The sequence below is a fragment of the Moschus berezovskii genome, chromosome 11, assembly GCF_049115385.1.
Source record: "Moschus berezovskii isolate FMDL1 chromosome 11, NW_MosBer_1.0, whole genome shotgun sequence".
NCBI lineage: Eukaryota > Metazoa > Chordata > Mammalia > Artiodactyla > Moschidae > Moschus > Moschus berezovskii.
Window position 1 is genome coordinate 11425323 of NC_142470.1, and position 18685 is coordinate 11444007.

The 18685-nt window shown below is 43.4% G+C and overlaps 1 protein-coding gene across 1 annotated transcript in view; it reads left to right on the top strand.

Moving 5' to 3' along the window:
- Nucleotides 1-18685, top strand: part of PSMB7 (proteasome 20S subunit beta 7) — a 58374-nt gene that overhangs the window by 38553 nt on the left and 1136 nt on the right. The window contains exon 7 of the mRNA XM_055400936.2: nucleotides 16995-17146. Within this exon, the coding sequence (XP_055256911.1) occupies nucleotides 16995-17146 (152 nt within the window). The remainder of the gene's footprint in view (nucleotides 1-16994; nucleotides 17147-18685) is intronic.

The following is an 18685-nucleotide window of genomic DNA, read 5'->3' on the forward strand; positions in this document are numbered from 1 at the left end:
GTTTTAAGTAAATGCAGAATTAAAAAAAAAATACACTGACCCTTGATAACTATCATAAACAATGATTTGGGAGGGGGTCTGTGTTGATATTGATGGTGTTTAAGACTGTTTTGCTTTTAGCAGTTTAATAGATGTCAGCTTGATAAGCTGTACTTGACTCACTTTTCCAGGTTTTTAGATTTTAAGGTTTTGTTTGTCTGGGTACTACAGTATCTGTTTAGATGTCTTCTGTATCTGGGGGAAAAAACACTTAAAGCCAGAATTCTTTCTTACAAGATGTTCCTAAGAATCTATGCTGACATTTTTGTCTCTTGTGATCTCTGTCTGTAAAAAAATTACTTTCAGAATGTGAGTTCTTTGATTGATGGGTGACATGTCACTAGTGTTCTGACTATTTGTTTTTAGGTTCTCTAGTCTAAAAATGTTGGATGCCTTATTATTTTAATAACAGCTTAATTGAGATAATATTTACATGCATACAATTCACCTACCATAAGTGTACAATTTAGTGGTGTTTATGTTCACAGAGTTGCACAGCTATCACCATAATCAGTTTTAGAACAATTTCATCACCCTCAAAAGAAATGCCATATTCATTAGCAGTCACTCCCCATTTCCCCGCAGCCTTCCCAGCCGTAGGTAACAGCTAACCTACTTTCTGTCTCTTCAGACATGCATATTGTGGACATTTTCTATAATAGGAATCATTTAGTATGTCTTGTGACTGATTTCTTTAACTTAAAGTATTTTTGTAGTATTTCATCTTTGTAGCATGAATTGTTACTTCATTCTTTTTTGTGGCTGAATAGTATTCCATTATATGGATATATCACATTTTATTTACCCATTCATTAGTTAATGGATTTTTGGATTATTTTCACTTTCTGGCCATTAAGAATAGTGCTGGTGTGAACATTTGTGTACAAGTTCTTGTGTGGACATATATTGTCATTTCTCTTGGCTGTATGCCTAAGAGTAGAATTGCTGAGTCGTGTGGTAACTCTATGTTTGATCTTTTGAGCCAGACTGGTTTATGATGTGGCTGGGTTAGCAGTGTGTAAAGATTTTAGTTTCTGGACATCCTTGCCAACATTTATTATTTGGCTTTTTGATTACAGCCATCCCAGTGGGTGTGAGTTGGTGTCTCATTGTTTTGATGGATTCCTTATTGGTTAATAGCTAATGCAGCTATGGAAATGTTGAAATGTAACTATTGAAATACTTGACATACTTCTTTACGCACTGGATTTGGGCAGTAATTCGGATGGTTGTATATTTGTTTAACTATTGAAAGTTCCCTTTTAGAGACTTTCTTTCCCTGAGACTGTTTCTGTCATTTGCTTTTGGTCATAATTCCTGCTTGTTGGCTTTCCTTAAGACCTGAAGCATTAGACATAGTAAATTGTGTCTTTGTTGTTAGATCAAAAATATATTAATTTTCCCCAGTAGTTTTCTCATTGTGTTTAATGTGAAAGAAAAAAAGTTTTAAGAGACATTAGAACCTAAAGATACAATCCCTGGGGCCCTGTATAGAATTATTTGTAGTAGAGTTAAAGACTTAATTTTAAAAATGAATAGATTTAAAGTTGGCCTTATGGATCAGTTAGTGATTTGGAGAATTACTGTTCAAACCTTTGGAATAAATAATGAGGAGGCACTGTTGATGGTTTAAGCTTCTCACCAGAATCAGGTATTTTGAGTTGATCCCTTTCTCAAAAGTGAGTTTCTTTTCCTGATTTTGAGCCCACTGGTGGGCCAGCTTTGGAGAGGCAAAAGAAGGCTTCTTGAGTTAAGGCTACTCCTTTGAATCTTCTTGCTCATATTTTCATTATATGGTGTTTTGCAAGGCACGTGGAAGTTTTCTTTGGTCTTCCACATGATGATTCAAGAGCAGGGCTTTTTTCCTCACCATGCAAGAGTTTGGGAGAATGGAATGGCAACCTACTCCAGTATTCTTGCCTGGAGAATTCCACGCACAGAGAAATCTGGCAGGCTACAGTCCATGGGGTTGCAAAGAGTCGGACACGACCGAGCCACTTTCATACACACACACACATGCAGAGTGTTGCTGGTGCATATGGCCTCTCTCCCTTTGATTCTCTAGGATTCCTAGTCTTCCTTGATTTAGAAATGGCCACTTGGCTATGAGTCCTGCTTAATAGAGCATCAGCAAAGTCTAAAATTCTTTCAGTCCTTTCAGTTTAATCTATTTATTAAAATAATATATAGATTCATAAAATTCTTGAAATGAGAATCAGTTCAGTTCAGTTGCTCAGTCGTGTCCAACTCTCCACGACACCATGAATCACAGCACGCCAGGCCTCCCTGTCCATCACCAACTCCCGGAGTTCACTCAAACTCATATCCACAGAGTCAGTGATGCCATCCAGCCATCCCATTCTCTGTCGTCCCCTTCTCCTCCCGCCCCCAACCTTTCCCAGCATCAGAGTCTTTTCCAGTGAGTCAATTCGTTGCATAAGGTGGCGGGATGCAGTAAAACAGAAAATTAGAGAAATGGCCACTTGGGGCCAGGCCTCGGGAATTCAAGAATCACCAAGTCTTAGGGCTATAACCCTGTGTAAAATTTGAAGGTCTCCATTTCTAATTCTTTGAAGAGTAATGAAAACACTGCACATGGTGTACTTCCATAGTTACTGACTTTCAGAATTCATTGTTGATTTTTCCACCAAAAATATTTCTGTGTAAAAATTTTTCCATGTCTTCTACTCTGCTGTATATACACTGAATTTCATTTTCTTAAATAATCAATAATATGTAATCAATCAGCAGGTGCTAATTGGGTACCAACTGAATGCATACACTTGGTGCTATAATCCAGAGGTTGTATTGAAAGAGGGTGTTCTGTATGATGGTGGAAATTCTTTAAACAGCTATTGGCAAAGTAGATTGAAAACAAGGGATTAGTTTACTTGGTAGTAGATCGGTAATTATTTATGATGCATTTCTTTGGAGCAGGTGTTCCATTTGAGATGTTTTCACTTTACATATTTCCTGTAACTGTGAAAGGTGGGGGAAAATATACTATATAGGAGAAATATTTCACAAAGTGTGTTGCTTGCTACACCTGTGGCAAAGATCCAGCAGACAGAATGTAATTTCTCTGTGACCAGTCTCTTGAATCAGAGAGAGGCAAGAACTAAGGGACCGTTTAATAGAAATTAATGTTTGGTGACTTTCAACTACACAGGTGGAATTAAAAGGAAGATGTTATTGCTTATATATTTGGTATCATGGTATCAAAGAGAAAATGGACTTCTTTATCCATCTCTTTATCAAATTGAATTGCCTTTGCTGACTTGGGTCTCAGGGATATAATTTACGGTACTAAAAATGCTCCCTTTATGTGGGTTGTCTCTTTCTGTTACTTAAGCCAAGCCAGGATTTGGAATATCACAGCTCCTTGGGAAAAGACATAAAAGAAGCTCTTTTATTTCTTGCTGATTTCATTCCATTCTGTAAATCTTTGTAAAAATTTTGAATCATAAAGGAGAAGATGGGAAAGCACACCTTCCACTTCTCCTGGTTGTATTTCACTGTCAGAAGTGAAGCTCTGTGTCACAGATCCAAGAGGTCATCTGTGGTGGAGGCTTGCAAGCTTTTGAACGATGGATTTCTACTTTTCTTGTGTACAGGTTAGAGAAATATGAGAAATGAAATATAGGACTGAGTGTTACTAGATGGTAGCTTAGAATCTTATAAGTTTTGCCTTGGCAGGTAATTTGGCATAAATTGTTAATGTAAATCTGGGTTAGTGGTGAAGACGTTATTTTAGTAAAAAAGATAAACTGCTGATTAATTCAGCATAGAACTCAATTACAAATTGAAAGTGTCTCTGCGGGACTCCTGGACCCTAAAGACAGCAGATGTTGAATTGATACTCCAGCATATTTCACGGTGGTATGAAATATTAACATGGTTTATTATACTTGTGTGGTGTGCGGTATCAGAAAGGGGGAGGTGGTGGGCATGTGGGCGTGCAAAGCAGCCACACATTACACATTTGTTAATGTACACTGAAGTGTGATTAAGAATTTGGGGGAAGTTTCATCTTCTTGTTTTTAAAAAATCAAATAGCTCTGTGGAAAAATGAAGTTTAAAATAACATTTGGAGCTAAATATTTAAATGTGGTAGCAATGTGTGTTTACATTGTACACATAAATGAACACAAAAATGGTATACTTACTGACACAGGATTTTTCAGTGTTAAATGGGACCACTAACCTACAAGAATAAGGGAACTTGAGGGCTTGAACTGTATTTTAATGAGTTAATTGTAAGCTTTCGTGGGCTGGAAAGTTTTCCTGGGCTGCTGTACTGTTTTTACCTTATGATCTAAAACATATGGTAATTTTAAAATGCCCCTATAATTTGCACAGGCAGAGAAGTTTCGTTTCTAACCAGAAAAGAAAAAAGCTTTATGGTTTTCGTATATCTGCATCAACTTAAGGGGGGAGAAGTCAGCAAATTTTATGTATCGGAAGATGTGAATAAATGGAACTGCCAATATTTGAAGGGATTGGCAGTTCTTAAGAGGCTTGAGAAAGTTGGCTTAGATGAGATATTTCAAAGCCATTACTACTCTTATGACAGTTATTTTTCTTGCATCACAGCCTATATCAAGTCTAGGTTTTGCTAACTGAAGTAGAGACAGTTCCAAAAATAGCCAGATGATTACGGTAAGAACAAATGTACCTTGGATACCTCTGCTATTATGAAGGCTTTTTTTTTTTTTTAAGTGCTTTCTCAAAAACATCTCAGACACATAAAAGTTGGCAAAGGCAGAAGAGCAGTGGGCAAAGAAACCAGAAGTTTCTTGGTACCTACACCACCAGCACATCTCTGTCCCCATTAGAGTTGCCGTTAGGCTTCTATAAACTCTTGAGGGTGATGGTCATTCTGAGATGTGAAGGGTGGACTTGAGTTCCATTCACCTGAGTCTCTCCAACCAGGCGCCAAGCTCTGTGCCTGCTTATGAGGCAGAGTCCCTTTCTTAGTGAAATTTACAGCCTACTGGGGTGAACAGGCCCACAGACAGTATTGAAAGTACGAGAATGGTGCTTATAAGGGGAGCATGGGATTGATGCAGAAGAGGAATTGGTGAGGTCTATCTGGGGGCCTTTAAGGTGGCCTCAAAGAGCATGTGTCTCCTCACTTGAAATTGTTTTTGTGTTTTTGTCTTGGGGTTTAGGGAAGGGGTAGGGTGGGGAGTCAGAAGAGGAGAGAAAGCTACTCCAGGAGAGGGGCCGTATGCAGAGGTGTGCGGACTCCTGCTCTAACTTTCTCTTGGTGGCATAACCCTGGAAGTTTAGGCAGCTGAACATGTTTGGAAATAAGAAAACAAAACTCCAGACAGTGTCTCAAGTTGTCTGAGTGGTCATTTCCCGAGTCAGTGCGGCCTTTTAATTAGCATCCGTTTTTCAGTGTGGGAGAGGGCTGAGCTTAAGCAGCCCTGTCCCTGCGTGTGAATATTTAGGTTAGAAAGCTGCCACGTTCCATTAGGGGTGGTTGTGTTTCGGCAGTGGGTGCAGGAGCTGTGTAGACTTTTCAGATGTCCTTTGAGATTTACGTTGCAGTGTAATTGGGAGATGCTGGTACTTAGTGTGTTGTGCATGGCAGAATGTGAGATTACCTGCTGTAATGAGACCCCAGCAGCATACCTCAGGAAGGTAGTTAAAGTTTTAACCTTAGCAGATAATGTTACTTGTGGGTTTCTGTGAGGTAATTTATACCACTCTCCCCTAACCCTGAAATTGTGCAGAAACAGAAAATTTTAAAAATACGAAATTGTGCTAAATAGATATTTAAAAATTCCACCTAGTAGCCCAGGTTTTTGAAAATATTTGCAATGAACATTGTGTCTGTAGACCACAATCACACTCACAGTTGTTGTCACCCTGTCATAAATGTTGGAATGTAGTTTTTTTCTAAAATCCAAACTGTGGTGATACTGGAATGCTGAAAAGACTTACAACTCATTAACTTTGATTCCTTGACAAATAGGTTGGTGTCTCTTAATGAAGATGAATTAGTGTGACGGGAGTAAGAACAGGACACGATGGAAAGTGTATGCGTGGACTTTGAAGAGGTTTAGGTTTAAGATTGGTTTTTGCCTCTTCTGTAACCCCTGTGGCCCCAGTTTGTAAAAGATAAAACTCACTTGTAAAACGGGCTTTATTAGGAGGATCATATTTGTGAGTCACAGTCAGGCTCTCTCGTCCTCTGCGTCCCGTCCCAGATGCTCAAGGAGAAAGCGCCCTTCTCAGTCTGTTTCGGTTAGGATTGAGGTATGATTGACAAGCCTGCTCTGTGTTTATTTTAAGGGTTTTTTTTTTAACGTGGACCATTTTAATGTCTTTATTGAATGTTACAGTATTGCTTCTGTTTTATGTTTTTTTGACCATGAGGCATGTGGGATCTTAGTTCCTTGACCAGGGATCAAACCTGTACCCCCTGCATTGGAGGGTGAGGTCTTAACCACTAGACCACCAGGGAAGTCCCTGTTTTAATTAAGATTTACAGTCAACAAATGGCCTGATGGGAAAATGAGCTTAAATGGTTATCTTTTTTTTATTGACGTACAAGGTGGTTTAAAGAGCAGTTGGACTCATTCTGTTTGCTGAGAAGTTTTTAATACATGTATTTTAGGGAGATATCAACCTTTAAATGTAGTGCTGGATGCTTTTGCTTTAGAATTTGATGAATATGAATTTTTTAGAAAAATTCATCAGGATGTTCTTAACAAGCCAGACCAGTAATGGAATGAGAGAGTAGCATTATTTAATATGTTTGCAACTTTGAAGAATTTTAGAGGTAAAGTACTTTAAAAAGATAAACCCACGAGTGAGTAATCAGTTATATCTAAGGACTAAACGAGCTCATTGCTGTTTTTGGATGCTAATTTTTGGAGGTTCTACTGTCTTGAGTCAAAAATCCATGGGCTCTGAAGTCAGACAAAACTATGTTGAATCGCAGACCTTCCGGTTGTTGACTGTATGTTTTTGGGTTCGTCGTTTTTCCTCCCTGACCCTTGGTTTCCTGGATTTGTAAAATGGCGAAAGAGTGGTACCTGTTTTAAAGGGTTATTTGGAAGAGTAAGTGGAAGAATGTACTTGGCACAGTGCCTGCAAACAGTGAATGTAAAGTTCTCTTTTCTCCTTTTAGAATAGAATTTCTAGTGACATATAACAAGTGAAAATGTGCTGTTTAGTGCACTTCTTATTGACATGGCAGTAAGTCTGTGTGGAAGATGCGCATGTGAGCACAGCCTTATGGTATTTTGAATTTCATTTGCGGTATAATTGCTTCTTTCATAATTGATTTGCTTTGAACTAGAAGTTATAAAAGTACTAAGTTACTAAGTTATTTTTGGTACTAAGTTATTTTCAGTTGCCCACTGCATTGGTAGTTCTGAAAGGGTTAGGGTTAAGCTTTTGATAACCGCTCGTGTGTATTAAGAGAGATGGGTAGAATTGAACCAAGTTAGCTATCATCATGGGTTTCCTGCATACCAGACACTGTGCCCACAGCTTCTGGGCATGGAGTCTTTGAATCCTCACAACCACCCTACTGCTGGTGGTTTTAGGCCTCTTTTGCAGATGAGGAAATTGGGACTTAAAAGAGTTGAGTGACTTTATCTAGCTCGTAAATAAGAGGACTAGATTCATAGCTGAATCTCCTGAATCTTCATTCTCAGATTCTTTGCCTCTGCCTCATCCCTCCCCCTCCTCCCATCTCCCATCACCGTGATCAATATAGCAGATATATGCAGTGGCTCCAGAAGTTTCCTTATGCCCTTTTGGAAGGCTTCCCTACCCCAAGATCCATAAGTAACAGTGTGTCTGCAGACTGCATGTGCCTGGGGTCCCAGGAAAAGGTGATGGGCAGGGGCCTTGATCGGACTCGCCTGCCCTGTCTGCTCCGCCTGTCCGTTGCTGCTTCTTCAGAGCTGCTTCTCAAACATGGTCAAACCCTTGTGACCATACATCTTCCTTAGAGCTTCCTTCTTTACAGTCTTTCTGCTCTTGCCCCCATTGTCAACCAGTCCCTTCTACTCTTTCTGCTGCATTCCAGGGGCCAGACAGGAGTATTTTGGGAGCCCTTACCACCAATGAAGTGGCATTTACAGGTGGGTTCCAGCCCAGGTCATTTTTTTCCAGAACAACCTCAATTTACTTTCACTGGCTCTGCCTTTATCTTGTCCCTTTATGTGACACCCTTTAGAATTCCTGCCACAGGATATGTAATTAACTTAACCATTTTCTCCCATCAACCCACCAGAAAAATAGCTGCCAGGAAGTTACAGAGGCCTTTCTGTGAAGGCCGAATTTGTTTAGAGTTTGGTCAGTGTCCGTGACGGATGCTGAAAGTCCAGGTGGCACGATCTGCTTCTCCCTCCTCTGTGCTCCCACCTGGCTGCTCCTCCTTCCTCCCACTCATCTGCCTCCCACTTGTGCTGTTGAGCCTCCCTGGTGTCTGCTCAGGCCCTCCAATCACCTGCTTTCCTGTTGCCTGCCTTTGGCCTCTCCTCCCCGACTGCTTCCAGTGATCTAAATACATCATTTGCCACCTTAAAATTTTCCTCGTCTTCCCACTAGAACGAAGGGTCAGCTCTCTGTGTGGCCCATGAGGCTCTCTGGGATTCAGCCACGTGGAACTAGCTACCTGCCTACACCTGTGTCCTTCCCATTTTCATGGCTTTACCCCTGCTGTCACTTCTACACCTTGGCTTGGCTGCCATTTACATGTGTGTCAAGCCTCAACTTAGTCATCACCTGTGCTGTGTGAGACCTCTGTACCCTTCTCATTGTTCCATTGTCAGCCTTCTCTCTTAAAAACTCTTACCATGTTGTACTTGTTTCCTCTTTGGACTCTAGTCTTCATGGGCAGGGTCTGATCTGTTCAGGCCTTATACCCAGTGTTTGGCACACTGTCCCTGGACTGTATTAGTATCAGAGCAGAGAGTTAGTAAATGTGTGCTGAAGTAAGCTAACCTGTACCTTTCTTTCAGGGGTTTTGCATCATTTGAAATTTGCTTCATTTGTGGTCATCTTTAAATGCCCTCAACAAGAGTGCTCTGTGCTTGCTTGGACCTACCTCTAGTCCTTCCTAATCGCTGTGAGTCTGCAGAAACAGCATCTGGTAGTGCCCATAGCCTTCCCATGCACTTTACATTCTGCACTGGATTCCCATCCTGCAGACTTGGGAGGTAGATAGGCTTGATGTGAACATGGCTCCTTTGTACCTTTGTTGAGACCCAAGGAACAAACCCACTCTGTTCCCCGCCTCCCCGCTTTTCTGGTGATAGCCCTTGTAGCATCTGTAGGAATTTATTGGCAGAGTTATCACTGACCGCCTTGTTTTATGGAGAGAGAAGTATTACTAAGATCTTATTACTACCTGGGGCAGCTTGGTTTTCATTCGAAGGATTGTTGAACATATTTCTCACTCTTTCTTTAAACCTAGTTCCCCCCGCCCCCACGATTATATTTGATTCAGTGCAGCCTTGGAAATATATTTGTATACACATATGCTGTGGATGCTGATTTCCTCTCCTTGTGGAAAGCAGTATGTTCCCATCTCTCTCCGTCCTTTTCCCTCTAGAAGCCTAGGTGTTTTTCCTTCCGTTCGCTGTCTCAGCATCCAGCAGAGCCTCTTGCCCACCATCTTTTTTCCTGTGGTGGGATAGGAAGACATAGGCTTTGGTGATGCCAGGCATTAACTTGGCACGGATCCCTGAATTCCACTTATACAGAGCTGTGTGCCTTCAGTGGCCATCCAGGAATCCACCTGCAGCGCAGGAGATGCAGGAGATGTGGGTTTGATCCCTGGGTCGGGAAGATTCCCTAGAGAAGGAAATGGCAACCCACTCCAGCATTCTTGCCTGGAGAAATCCTATGGACAGAAGAGCCTGGTGAGCTGCAGTCCATGGGGTCTGAGAGAGTCGGACACGACTAAGTATGCATGTGTACTTTGAATGCACCAGCTACCCTTCCTTGTGCCTCCGTTTCCGCTGCAGTACAGGCGGAAATGATGAGGATTAAATAAGGTAACATGAGTGTTTGGCTAAGACCCAGGGATGCGGCGGGTGCCCATGTTAGTTCTCTCACAACCTCGTCTTTTTCCTTCTGCCCTTGAACTTGGCACCAGTTCTGTTTATGAAGTCCGTGTGTTAGGGCATTTCCGTCCCTTTATTCTTCCCAGCAGCCCTTGGGCAGAGGCCTTGTCCCTGTTCTTCCGACGGCCCTTGTGGCTCAGGGAGAGTTGAGCACTGTCTTCATTAGTGACCTGGCTCTCCCAGGCTTCCCTCGTCTGTTATCGGCCCATTGCAGTTGTGCAGCCTTGCACATCTCTCCTAGCCCAAGCCGTGCTCAGACTTCGCCATTCAGTGATCTGGGGCAGACCAAGTTGGCAGGGACTTGGCTGGCAGTTCCTTGAATATGAACTCCCCTTCCCATCTCAGGCAAAATCCTTTTTAATCACTCGTGACTCCCCAGCAGGCTTGCCCTTCATTATTTGCATCACACAGTTCTTAGATGCCACAAGGGAAGAAATGCAGCGCCATGTAGACCTTGAAGACGTGGTCACTACCTCAGTCCCCACTCTGGGCACCCTCAGCACCAGCTGCGACTCAGTTACGCCAGATAGTTCAGATGTTTGCACAGGCAGACTGTGTTTATCAGAGCAGCTCAAGCTGAAAACAAAAACTCAGACACTTTTGCTTTTATCACATAGTCCAGTCTGAAAAAAATTAACCTTTTCCACTATAAAGTATGTGGCTATACAGGGCCTATACATCAGGCCTGTTACAGGTACAGGAAGCACACTGCTTTTGGGGGACCTGTTTTAAACACTTTTTTGAGCTCTTTAAATTTTATTCAACCGTCAGCCATGAATGACTCCTTCAGGCCACATCAGTGGCATAGTCAGAACCTCAGCTTCTCAGTAGGCCTCTGCAAAATGTCCTGCCCAAACCTCTTCCTCTTGTTTGTTTGACTGTCTTTGAATGCTCTTGCTCCCTGGTCCCCAGTTTGGACTTACGCAGTTAGGGAATTCCCCCATTTTGTATTGATTTTTTTTTTTTTTTATTGATCTTTGTTTCATCAATTTCATGTTTTAGTTTGGGCAGAGCTGTGAATGCATTTGAAGTCAGTGTTTCATTTTTTCATTTGTTGATATTCACACCAAACCTTGTGTTAGCTGCTGGGATTGAAATGGCATGATTTTGGTCCTCTTTTTAGAGTCCAGACTCTTGTCACACCCAGACTTATATCTGTTGTGCTGCAGTCATCAGAGAAGTAGCATTTTTACTGTTTCAAGTCAAAGTGACAAAAGATAATGCAGATTTTCCAAGATGGAGTTTGGACTGTTTCAGTTCTTACTGAGTAAAATTGTTAGTTTTTAGTAAAGGAGCAAACTGTTATGAACTAAGTGGTCCTTGTAGATTTAATAGCAAATAGGAAAATTGATGAAAATTGTGTGAGAGTTCAGCTGTGATGCCACCCACATCCTTATTCCCCTTAAGCAAAGGCAGGAGAGGCACTGCCCCCAACCCTTGGTGTGACAGTGGCACAGAAAGCAAGGGGCACCTCTGAAATGCCCTGGAAAACAAGAGCGCCAGGGAATGCCATTCGTTATGAAAAAGGCTGAGTGTTTCTCTTTTTCTCAACCTGCTTTACATTTGCACCTCAGCCACATAAATGGGATGTATTTTCCAGGAAATAACCAGTTTTATTTTAACTTCTTGAAAATTTTTTAGTTAAATCTGTTGTTTCAAATGACGTGCCATATATGTGTGTTTTCAGATTCCACAGCTGTATCTAAAATAGTAGGTTAGGTTTTCAGTCAGATGCATATTGAGTATTTTGCCTGCTCCCAACATAAGTAAAGCACTGTTCATAATGCACAGCTGGACAGTAGCATGTTGAGGGTTTATTTAAAGAGTATTAATTTGATGCTGAAATGTCCAGGGTGCCCATTGGCTGGATCCCCTACATTTTACTCTGGTGACATTCCCAATCTAAAAATCGCTTAAGTGAGAAGAGAGATCTGACTGTTGCTGTAGACAAGAATAATGTGGAAAAGTTTCTTTGCAGTACTATTTTGGACCTGTACCACTGTGGATGCCGAGGTAATCTATCAGTTTGTGAGTGTCTACAAAATGCAACTCTCTAGATAACAGGTTTAAAGTAAAGATTTAATACAGGCTCCATCTCTTCTGATGTTGCAGTGACAGTTTAAAACTCATTCTCTAAATCTCAGCAGACTTTATAGCTAGCAGTGGGCCAATATAAAGTTTAATAGCATTACAACCCATAAATCATCTTTTAAAGATGCTACTAGTAGCTCCAATATTAAATGCAGACAATCGCCTGTGTTATAAATAATTTATCAAACACCATTTCAGATTAGCCTTCCATGCTGAGTTATTTATTTTAACCTTTTCTGTACGATTCCTAAGGCACTTTTTGAAAGATGCATTACTAGTCAGTTTAATGAACTTGGGGGTCTGTTTTGTCCCCCAAGCACTCGGGTACAGCTGTGGTGACCATTACATGGCCGATGCGGACCTCTTTGTGCCTTTTACAAGTGCTGCCCATTTGTCATGTAGCGGTAAATGGAGCTGCACATTGGAGTCCAGGGACACATTGTGCGATGCAGTGATGGAGACAAACAGATAGCTCTATAAAGTGCTGCTTGTCACAGCTGACTTGTAGTACAGTACATCACTCTTATTGTAATCTCATTTAAGAAGCAGGGGTGGCCCGGGGGACTGATAGTCCCAGTTAGTTTGGTCTTTGTAGCCATAAAGCAGGAAGTGCTCCTTTTATATTCTCTGAACTTTTAGGGAGTGTGCTTTTTGCTTGGATTAATTATTATAGGAACTTCTCCACTGCACTCTGTGAAGGTTTGTCAGCAGGTTTGTTTGGACCTCCTTCTCCTGGCCTGGCGTTTGGTACAGGCAGTCACTCCTTGGAGATAAATTATGTCCCTTGGAGCCGTCTGACTTGCTAGATTAAATAAGTTACCAGTTTTTAAGCAATAGCCGTGTGCCAGACCCATGATTCTTTCAGTAATCATGTGATTAATCTTAAGTTGTCGTCATTGTATTACAGAGAAGAGTGAACTCAGGTGAAATGACTTGCTCAAGGGCACACAGCAGTAAGTAAGTAGGAGGCTGGAGACTGAAACGCATTCTATCTTCCTCCAACCCCGCCAAATGACCTTGAACCTGGGTTGCTCCTGGGTTGAGCACTGGGATCGTGATGGTGGTCTTTTGGCTGAGCAGCTCAAAGTAAAAGGAAGTTGCCATTGTCCTGGAGAGCCTTTTTTTGGGGTGGGGTGGGGAGTGGAGGGAGGTAGTCTGGAAGAGTCCGGCTGCTCTATGTACACATTGAATCCAAGTTCCCCTCTGACTAGCAACGTAAATCCACAAGCAGCTGGCCAGGGGAGGCTGCTGGCCTGGCAGTGGGACAGCGCCTCACACTGGGCCTTACCAGCTGGGGTCACAGCCCATGTGTAGCAGCTGTCCCCAAGTGGATGCTCCCTAGAACTCTGATCCCTTTGCCTCTTCCAGAAAAGTGAGATGGTTTCCCCATGAGGAATGAATCCTAAGGGAAGAAACAATGCTTCTGCACTTACTGTGATCCAGAGACAGATAAAAATGTGTTTTCCCTTCCTCTTGCTTTTAGTTTGTGGTTTTTCTCAATAGTTTTCCTAAATAATTGGTAGCATGTGTTAAAGACAAGACTTGTTTAACTGTGAAATTCCACTATAAAGAAAACAGTATGAATGTGCCCAGTAGCATATTTGCATATGTGTCTAGAATTCTGGGTATGGAGATACTATGGTAAAGGACCATATTTGTCATAAGGTACAGTTCCTGGAACATAGTAGGTGTCTGCAAATATTTGTTGAAGGCATTAACTGTGTAAGTAATGGGCAGACAGAAAAACCTTGGTAATTTTCACCCTATTTGTCTCTTTGAGGGTTTTTGGTGGAGCTGAGGAATATGTGAAATAAGACTTTGGATCTTAATGTTCATCTCTGCCATGTCACCTTGTAGAAATGTTTAGGTGGTGGTCTGTGGGCAGTGCTTTCCCCACCATGGAAGTGACCATCAGAGGGTCTCTGAGTTGGCTCAACGAGAAATTGGCAACCACCATCTTTCTCTTGGGCTTCCCTGGTAGCTCAGCTGGTAAAGAATCCGCCCGCAATGCAGGAGACCCCGGTCTGATTCCTGGGTTGGGAAGATCCCCTGAAGAAGGGAACGGCTACCCACTCCAGTATTCTGGCTTAGAGAATTCCATGGATTGTATAGTCCACGGGGTTGCGAAGAGTCAGACACAACTGAGCAACTTTTACTTTTCATCTTTCTCTTATACTTGCTCAGGTTTTGAAGATCTTTGCTGATGAGGAATGACACCCTGAATCAAGGGGCTGCTGTCTGTTCCGAACTTGCTCAGGAGCCCCCAGCTCACAGCTGAGATCTATGAGGTTACCTATGAGCTGGTGTGGTGGTGTGGCCTTCTGGCCCTGGAGGCCAGGGTCCTGTTTTAATTATCTGTGTGATAATTTAATTATCTGCAGGTCATTGACTCTCCCTCTGCCTTGGTTTCTGAGAGTACCAACCTCAGAAGATAGTTAAGGGCAGGGGTAGAAATGATGATGATCATCAAAGTCTACCTCAGTACCTGACACACTATAGTAGGTGCTTTAACATTTTCAGTCCTGTGTATATGAGAGGTGGGTAGGACTACAGAAAGGGGGAAAAAAAATCAGGGACTTGTGATATTTCCTTTTTTAATGAATTGTCTTTCCTAGAATTTGAAGGGGTGGTAGTGGGAGGAATTTAAAAGGTTTATTTCCCCAATTTTTAAAAGCATTTTATGAGTAACTCAGGTTGTATGTAATATATTTTGCATTAATTTTTTAAGTTTTGTAAGTTCATCTACTCACATTAAAGAATATTTGTAAACTAGAGGAAGTCTCACCTGTAATCTCAGCACTGTTGGCACCTTGGCATCAGCGGATTGTAATGGATTGATGTTAGATGTGCATGCCTCATACTGTATATATTTCAGGTTCTGAAGTCTTCTCCATCCCCATCCTCAAGTATTAAATAATTTGGGGAATTTAAATCTGCAGGCCTGAGTGCTCTCAGCAGTGTTTGTGACCACCACTGGGCACTGTTGGCTGGCGCAGGGCACCAGCATCAGTGATGAGAACAGCAGTGAAATGCAACAGCAGAGGAGAGGAGAGGAGGTGGTAGGTCAGGAGCAGAGGTATAAGCAAGGTGCTTTGATACACAGACCGCCCCCCCCAGGTCCCCCGAAACAAGTTGGAATGGTTTTGCATTTGTTAAGTTAGTGGTTGGTTTTTGCTGTTTCTATGGTAGCAGCAGCCACGTCCCCCTCTAAGATGCTTTCTTTGCTCCCACCTTCACTGATTTCTGGTAAGGCTTTTGACCTCCATAGACTTGGAAATCCCAGGAAAGAACTTCTGATGAGAGGATCCTGTTTGAATGAATTCTGTGGGGCTGAATACGCACAAGAGAATAACTCATTTTACTGAGCCCACATAGGTGCCACTCAGGAAGTGGGAAAACCTGGTGGGATAAAGATCAGAATAACCCCCAGCCCCTGCTGCTGGGTTGCTGAGGATCCCACCTCCAGCAGGGCCTTCTCTGAGTCTGTAGAGGGCGCTCATGTCACTGGAATTCTACTTACTGGCTTTGGGCAGGTTGAGGAGCAGGAGCCCTCTTCTCAGGACTTGAAGACAGTGGACTTGCTCTCTTGGATCTCAGGCTGGAATTTGGGCCAGGCATCCGGGTTTCTCCAAGGATGTTGCTTGGATGAGCTCTGTATTTCAGCTTGCCAGTTTATGGACTCCATGCCCTCATATATGGAAAAGGGGGCTGAAGCTCAAGTTAAAGTCTCTGTTTGCAAGATTGGTTCATTTATTTTGGCCTTGTGTAAAGAGATTGAACTTGGTGTTCCCCAGGTCCTGCCCTGCTGCCGGTGGCGCCTGCCTTCTGTTTTCTGAGTGCCTGGTGTGCAGGCCCTCCCCAAAGTTTTGCTGACCCAGCCAGTGTTCTGACAGCTCCTTCTCAGTTATCCATTTGCCCTTAATATTCTGTGTTGTAGTTACTTTAATCTGGTGCTTCTTGAATAAGAAATAAATTAATCTACGTAATTGTTGGAGACTTAAGACTTGCTCTTTAAGGAAAAGGAAGAGAGTGACTCCCAGAATGGAATCACTTCAGTGAACATGCAGACTTAATAGTGGGAGGGCACAGGTTCTCTAGTGCAGGAGGCCTCGGCCTTGGCTCTGCTAGCATTTCCCCAGAATTATGTTTTGGTGTTCATTTTTTTCACCATGATACTGACTTTCTTTATTATGTTACCAGGAAGCAGATTCCAACCACTTTGACACTTTTGATCAGGGGTCTGCAAACTGCAGCACATGGGCCAAATCTGGCCCAGCACCCATTTTTGTTGGATGAAGGTGTGTTGGCGCACAGCCACACCCACTTGTTTACATATTCTGTGGCTGTTTTGTGCTACTGTGACTGAGTAGTTATGACGGAGACTCTGTCCACAAACCCAGAATATTTACTACCTGGCCCTTTGTTAGAAAAGTTTACTGACTCCTGTTTTAGATGAAAAAGCTGCTCTCAGCCTACAGTGCTGTTATGTGGTGGGTGTCTGACGTGAAAGTTTGTTGAAGAGGGCGTGTGTGCATGAAGGGTTTGAAAGGCCTGGTTCTCTTGCTTACCAGCTGAAGTAAGTACTTATCATTGAAGTACTTTTGAGACCTTTCCTTCATTAATAAAATGGGCACTAAAAATAATGCCTGCCTCACAGGTTGGCCTTTTCCCCTCCCCCTTTTCTCTTACTGCTTGTGAGAGCACTCTGGACATCAGAGCAGGCCCTCCATTTGACTGGGAACACTATTGTTGCATTTTCTTTCTCAGGAGGAGGAAGCTAAGAAGCTGGTGAGTGAAGCCATAGCAGCCGGGATCTTCAATGACCTGGGGTCTGGAAGTAACATTGATCTGTGTGTCATCAGCAAGAGCAAGCTGGATTTTCTCCGTCCATACTCAGTGCCCAATAAGAAGGGGACCAGGTAAGTGAAGGCTTCTCCTTGTGGCCACCCTTATCATATTCATGGCATCTGGACAGGACTTCCTTTTATTTGTATCCGTGTTAAGCCAGTGTACCCAGGCCAGCTTTACTCAACAGACCTTTGAATCAGTATTTATGACTGTGAACTGCTGTCAAGTATAGGAAAATGATGTAATCTGTAAAATGTTGATGGGAGATGTTGAGTGGACAGATTCCTAGACTGCGGATTATGGGGAGAGGTTTGGATTCACCATGTGCCTACCTTTCTCTGGTTTCTTAAAGATGCCTTTGAATTCTGTATGAAGTTTTGTGAGAAGGTACATTTTCCAGCACTGACTCTGTGGACATGAGTTTGAGTGTACTCCGGGAGTTGGTGATGGACAGGGAGGCCTGGCGTGCTGTGATTCATGGGGTCGTGGAGAGTCGGACACGACTGAGCGACTGAACTGAACTGAACATTTTCCAGGGCAGCCAGCCCATAGCTTTTTCTCAGAGTGGTCCAAGAGTCTGAAATGGTTATCAGCCATTGGTTAAAAAGTCTCCAGAAGTTAGCCTTTGAGAGCTAACGGGTGCTTCTTCCTGTTGTGGAGGGAGCCGTGCCACTTCCTTAGCCTGTGGCATGTGCTGAGCCAGCGCTGCAGCCCAGCTCAGAATGGGCGAGGGGGGTGAGGTACGCATCGATTTGCTTATGTAACTGGAAAGTGGCCAGCCCCGGTGGCAGGTGAGCCGCTCAGCAACAGTCTCGAATGGTTGTGCAGCTGCCTAACCTCTTCCTGGAGGCTGAGCCACTAAAAACGTGGCTCCTGAGCTCTGCTCCAGTGGCCTTCATGTGAATGTATGCAGGAGCAGTTAGAAACTTGGCCCCAAGTTTGGCCAGAGGAGAGCAAGCATACCCCCTTCCTCAGTGCTGCAACTCCCACCACATGTACACAACTCCAAGTCGGGTAATTCCCAAGGAAAGGAAAGAACATTGCGAAGTAGCAGGTATTCAGCGCACTGTGTGCTCAGCATCGTGGACCCGCGGGGTGTTTGAGATGGGTAGGACAACATAGCAGAGAAGAGCTCTGGCTTGGGGTGGGGACTCTGGGCACCTGTCTTGGATCACCTTGGGGCTGGACAGGGTGATCTCTGCTGAGCTCGTGGGATTCCTCGGGCCTGGGTGGGGAGGGAAGCAGCCTTCGGGCCTGGGCTGTGTTGGGCCCCGCCTTGCAGGTTTGCACTGGCTCCTCTTCAGCTCGGTGTTGCAGCCTACTGTTGCTTCAGGCAGAAGTGCTCCCTTTGTGCCCCTGAAACCAGGCGCCATAACCCAGGGTGGGGAGGAGGCTCTCCACTCCTCCCACAGACTTTGTGCTTCAGGAGTTCAGCACACACAAGTCCCATGGGGCTCTGGCTCCAAGGCCACAGGCCGCCAAGTGTCCATCCAGTCAGGGAAGGAGCACCGTCTCCATGCCAGCGCCGGGGGCGGGGCACATCTGAAGGAGGTGCTGCTGCCCAGGCCCTTTAAGAGCAGGGTGGGGACTGTGGGAAGGTTTCATAGAAC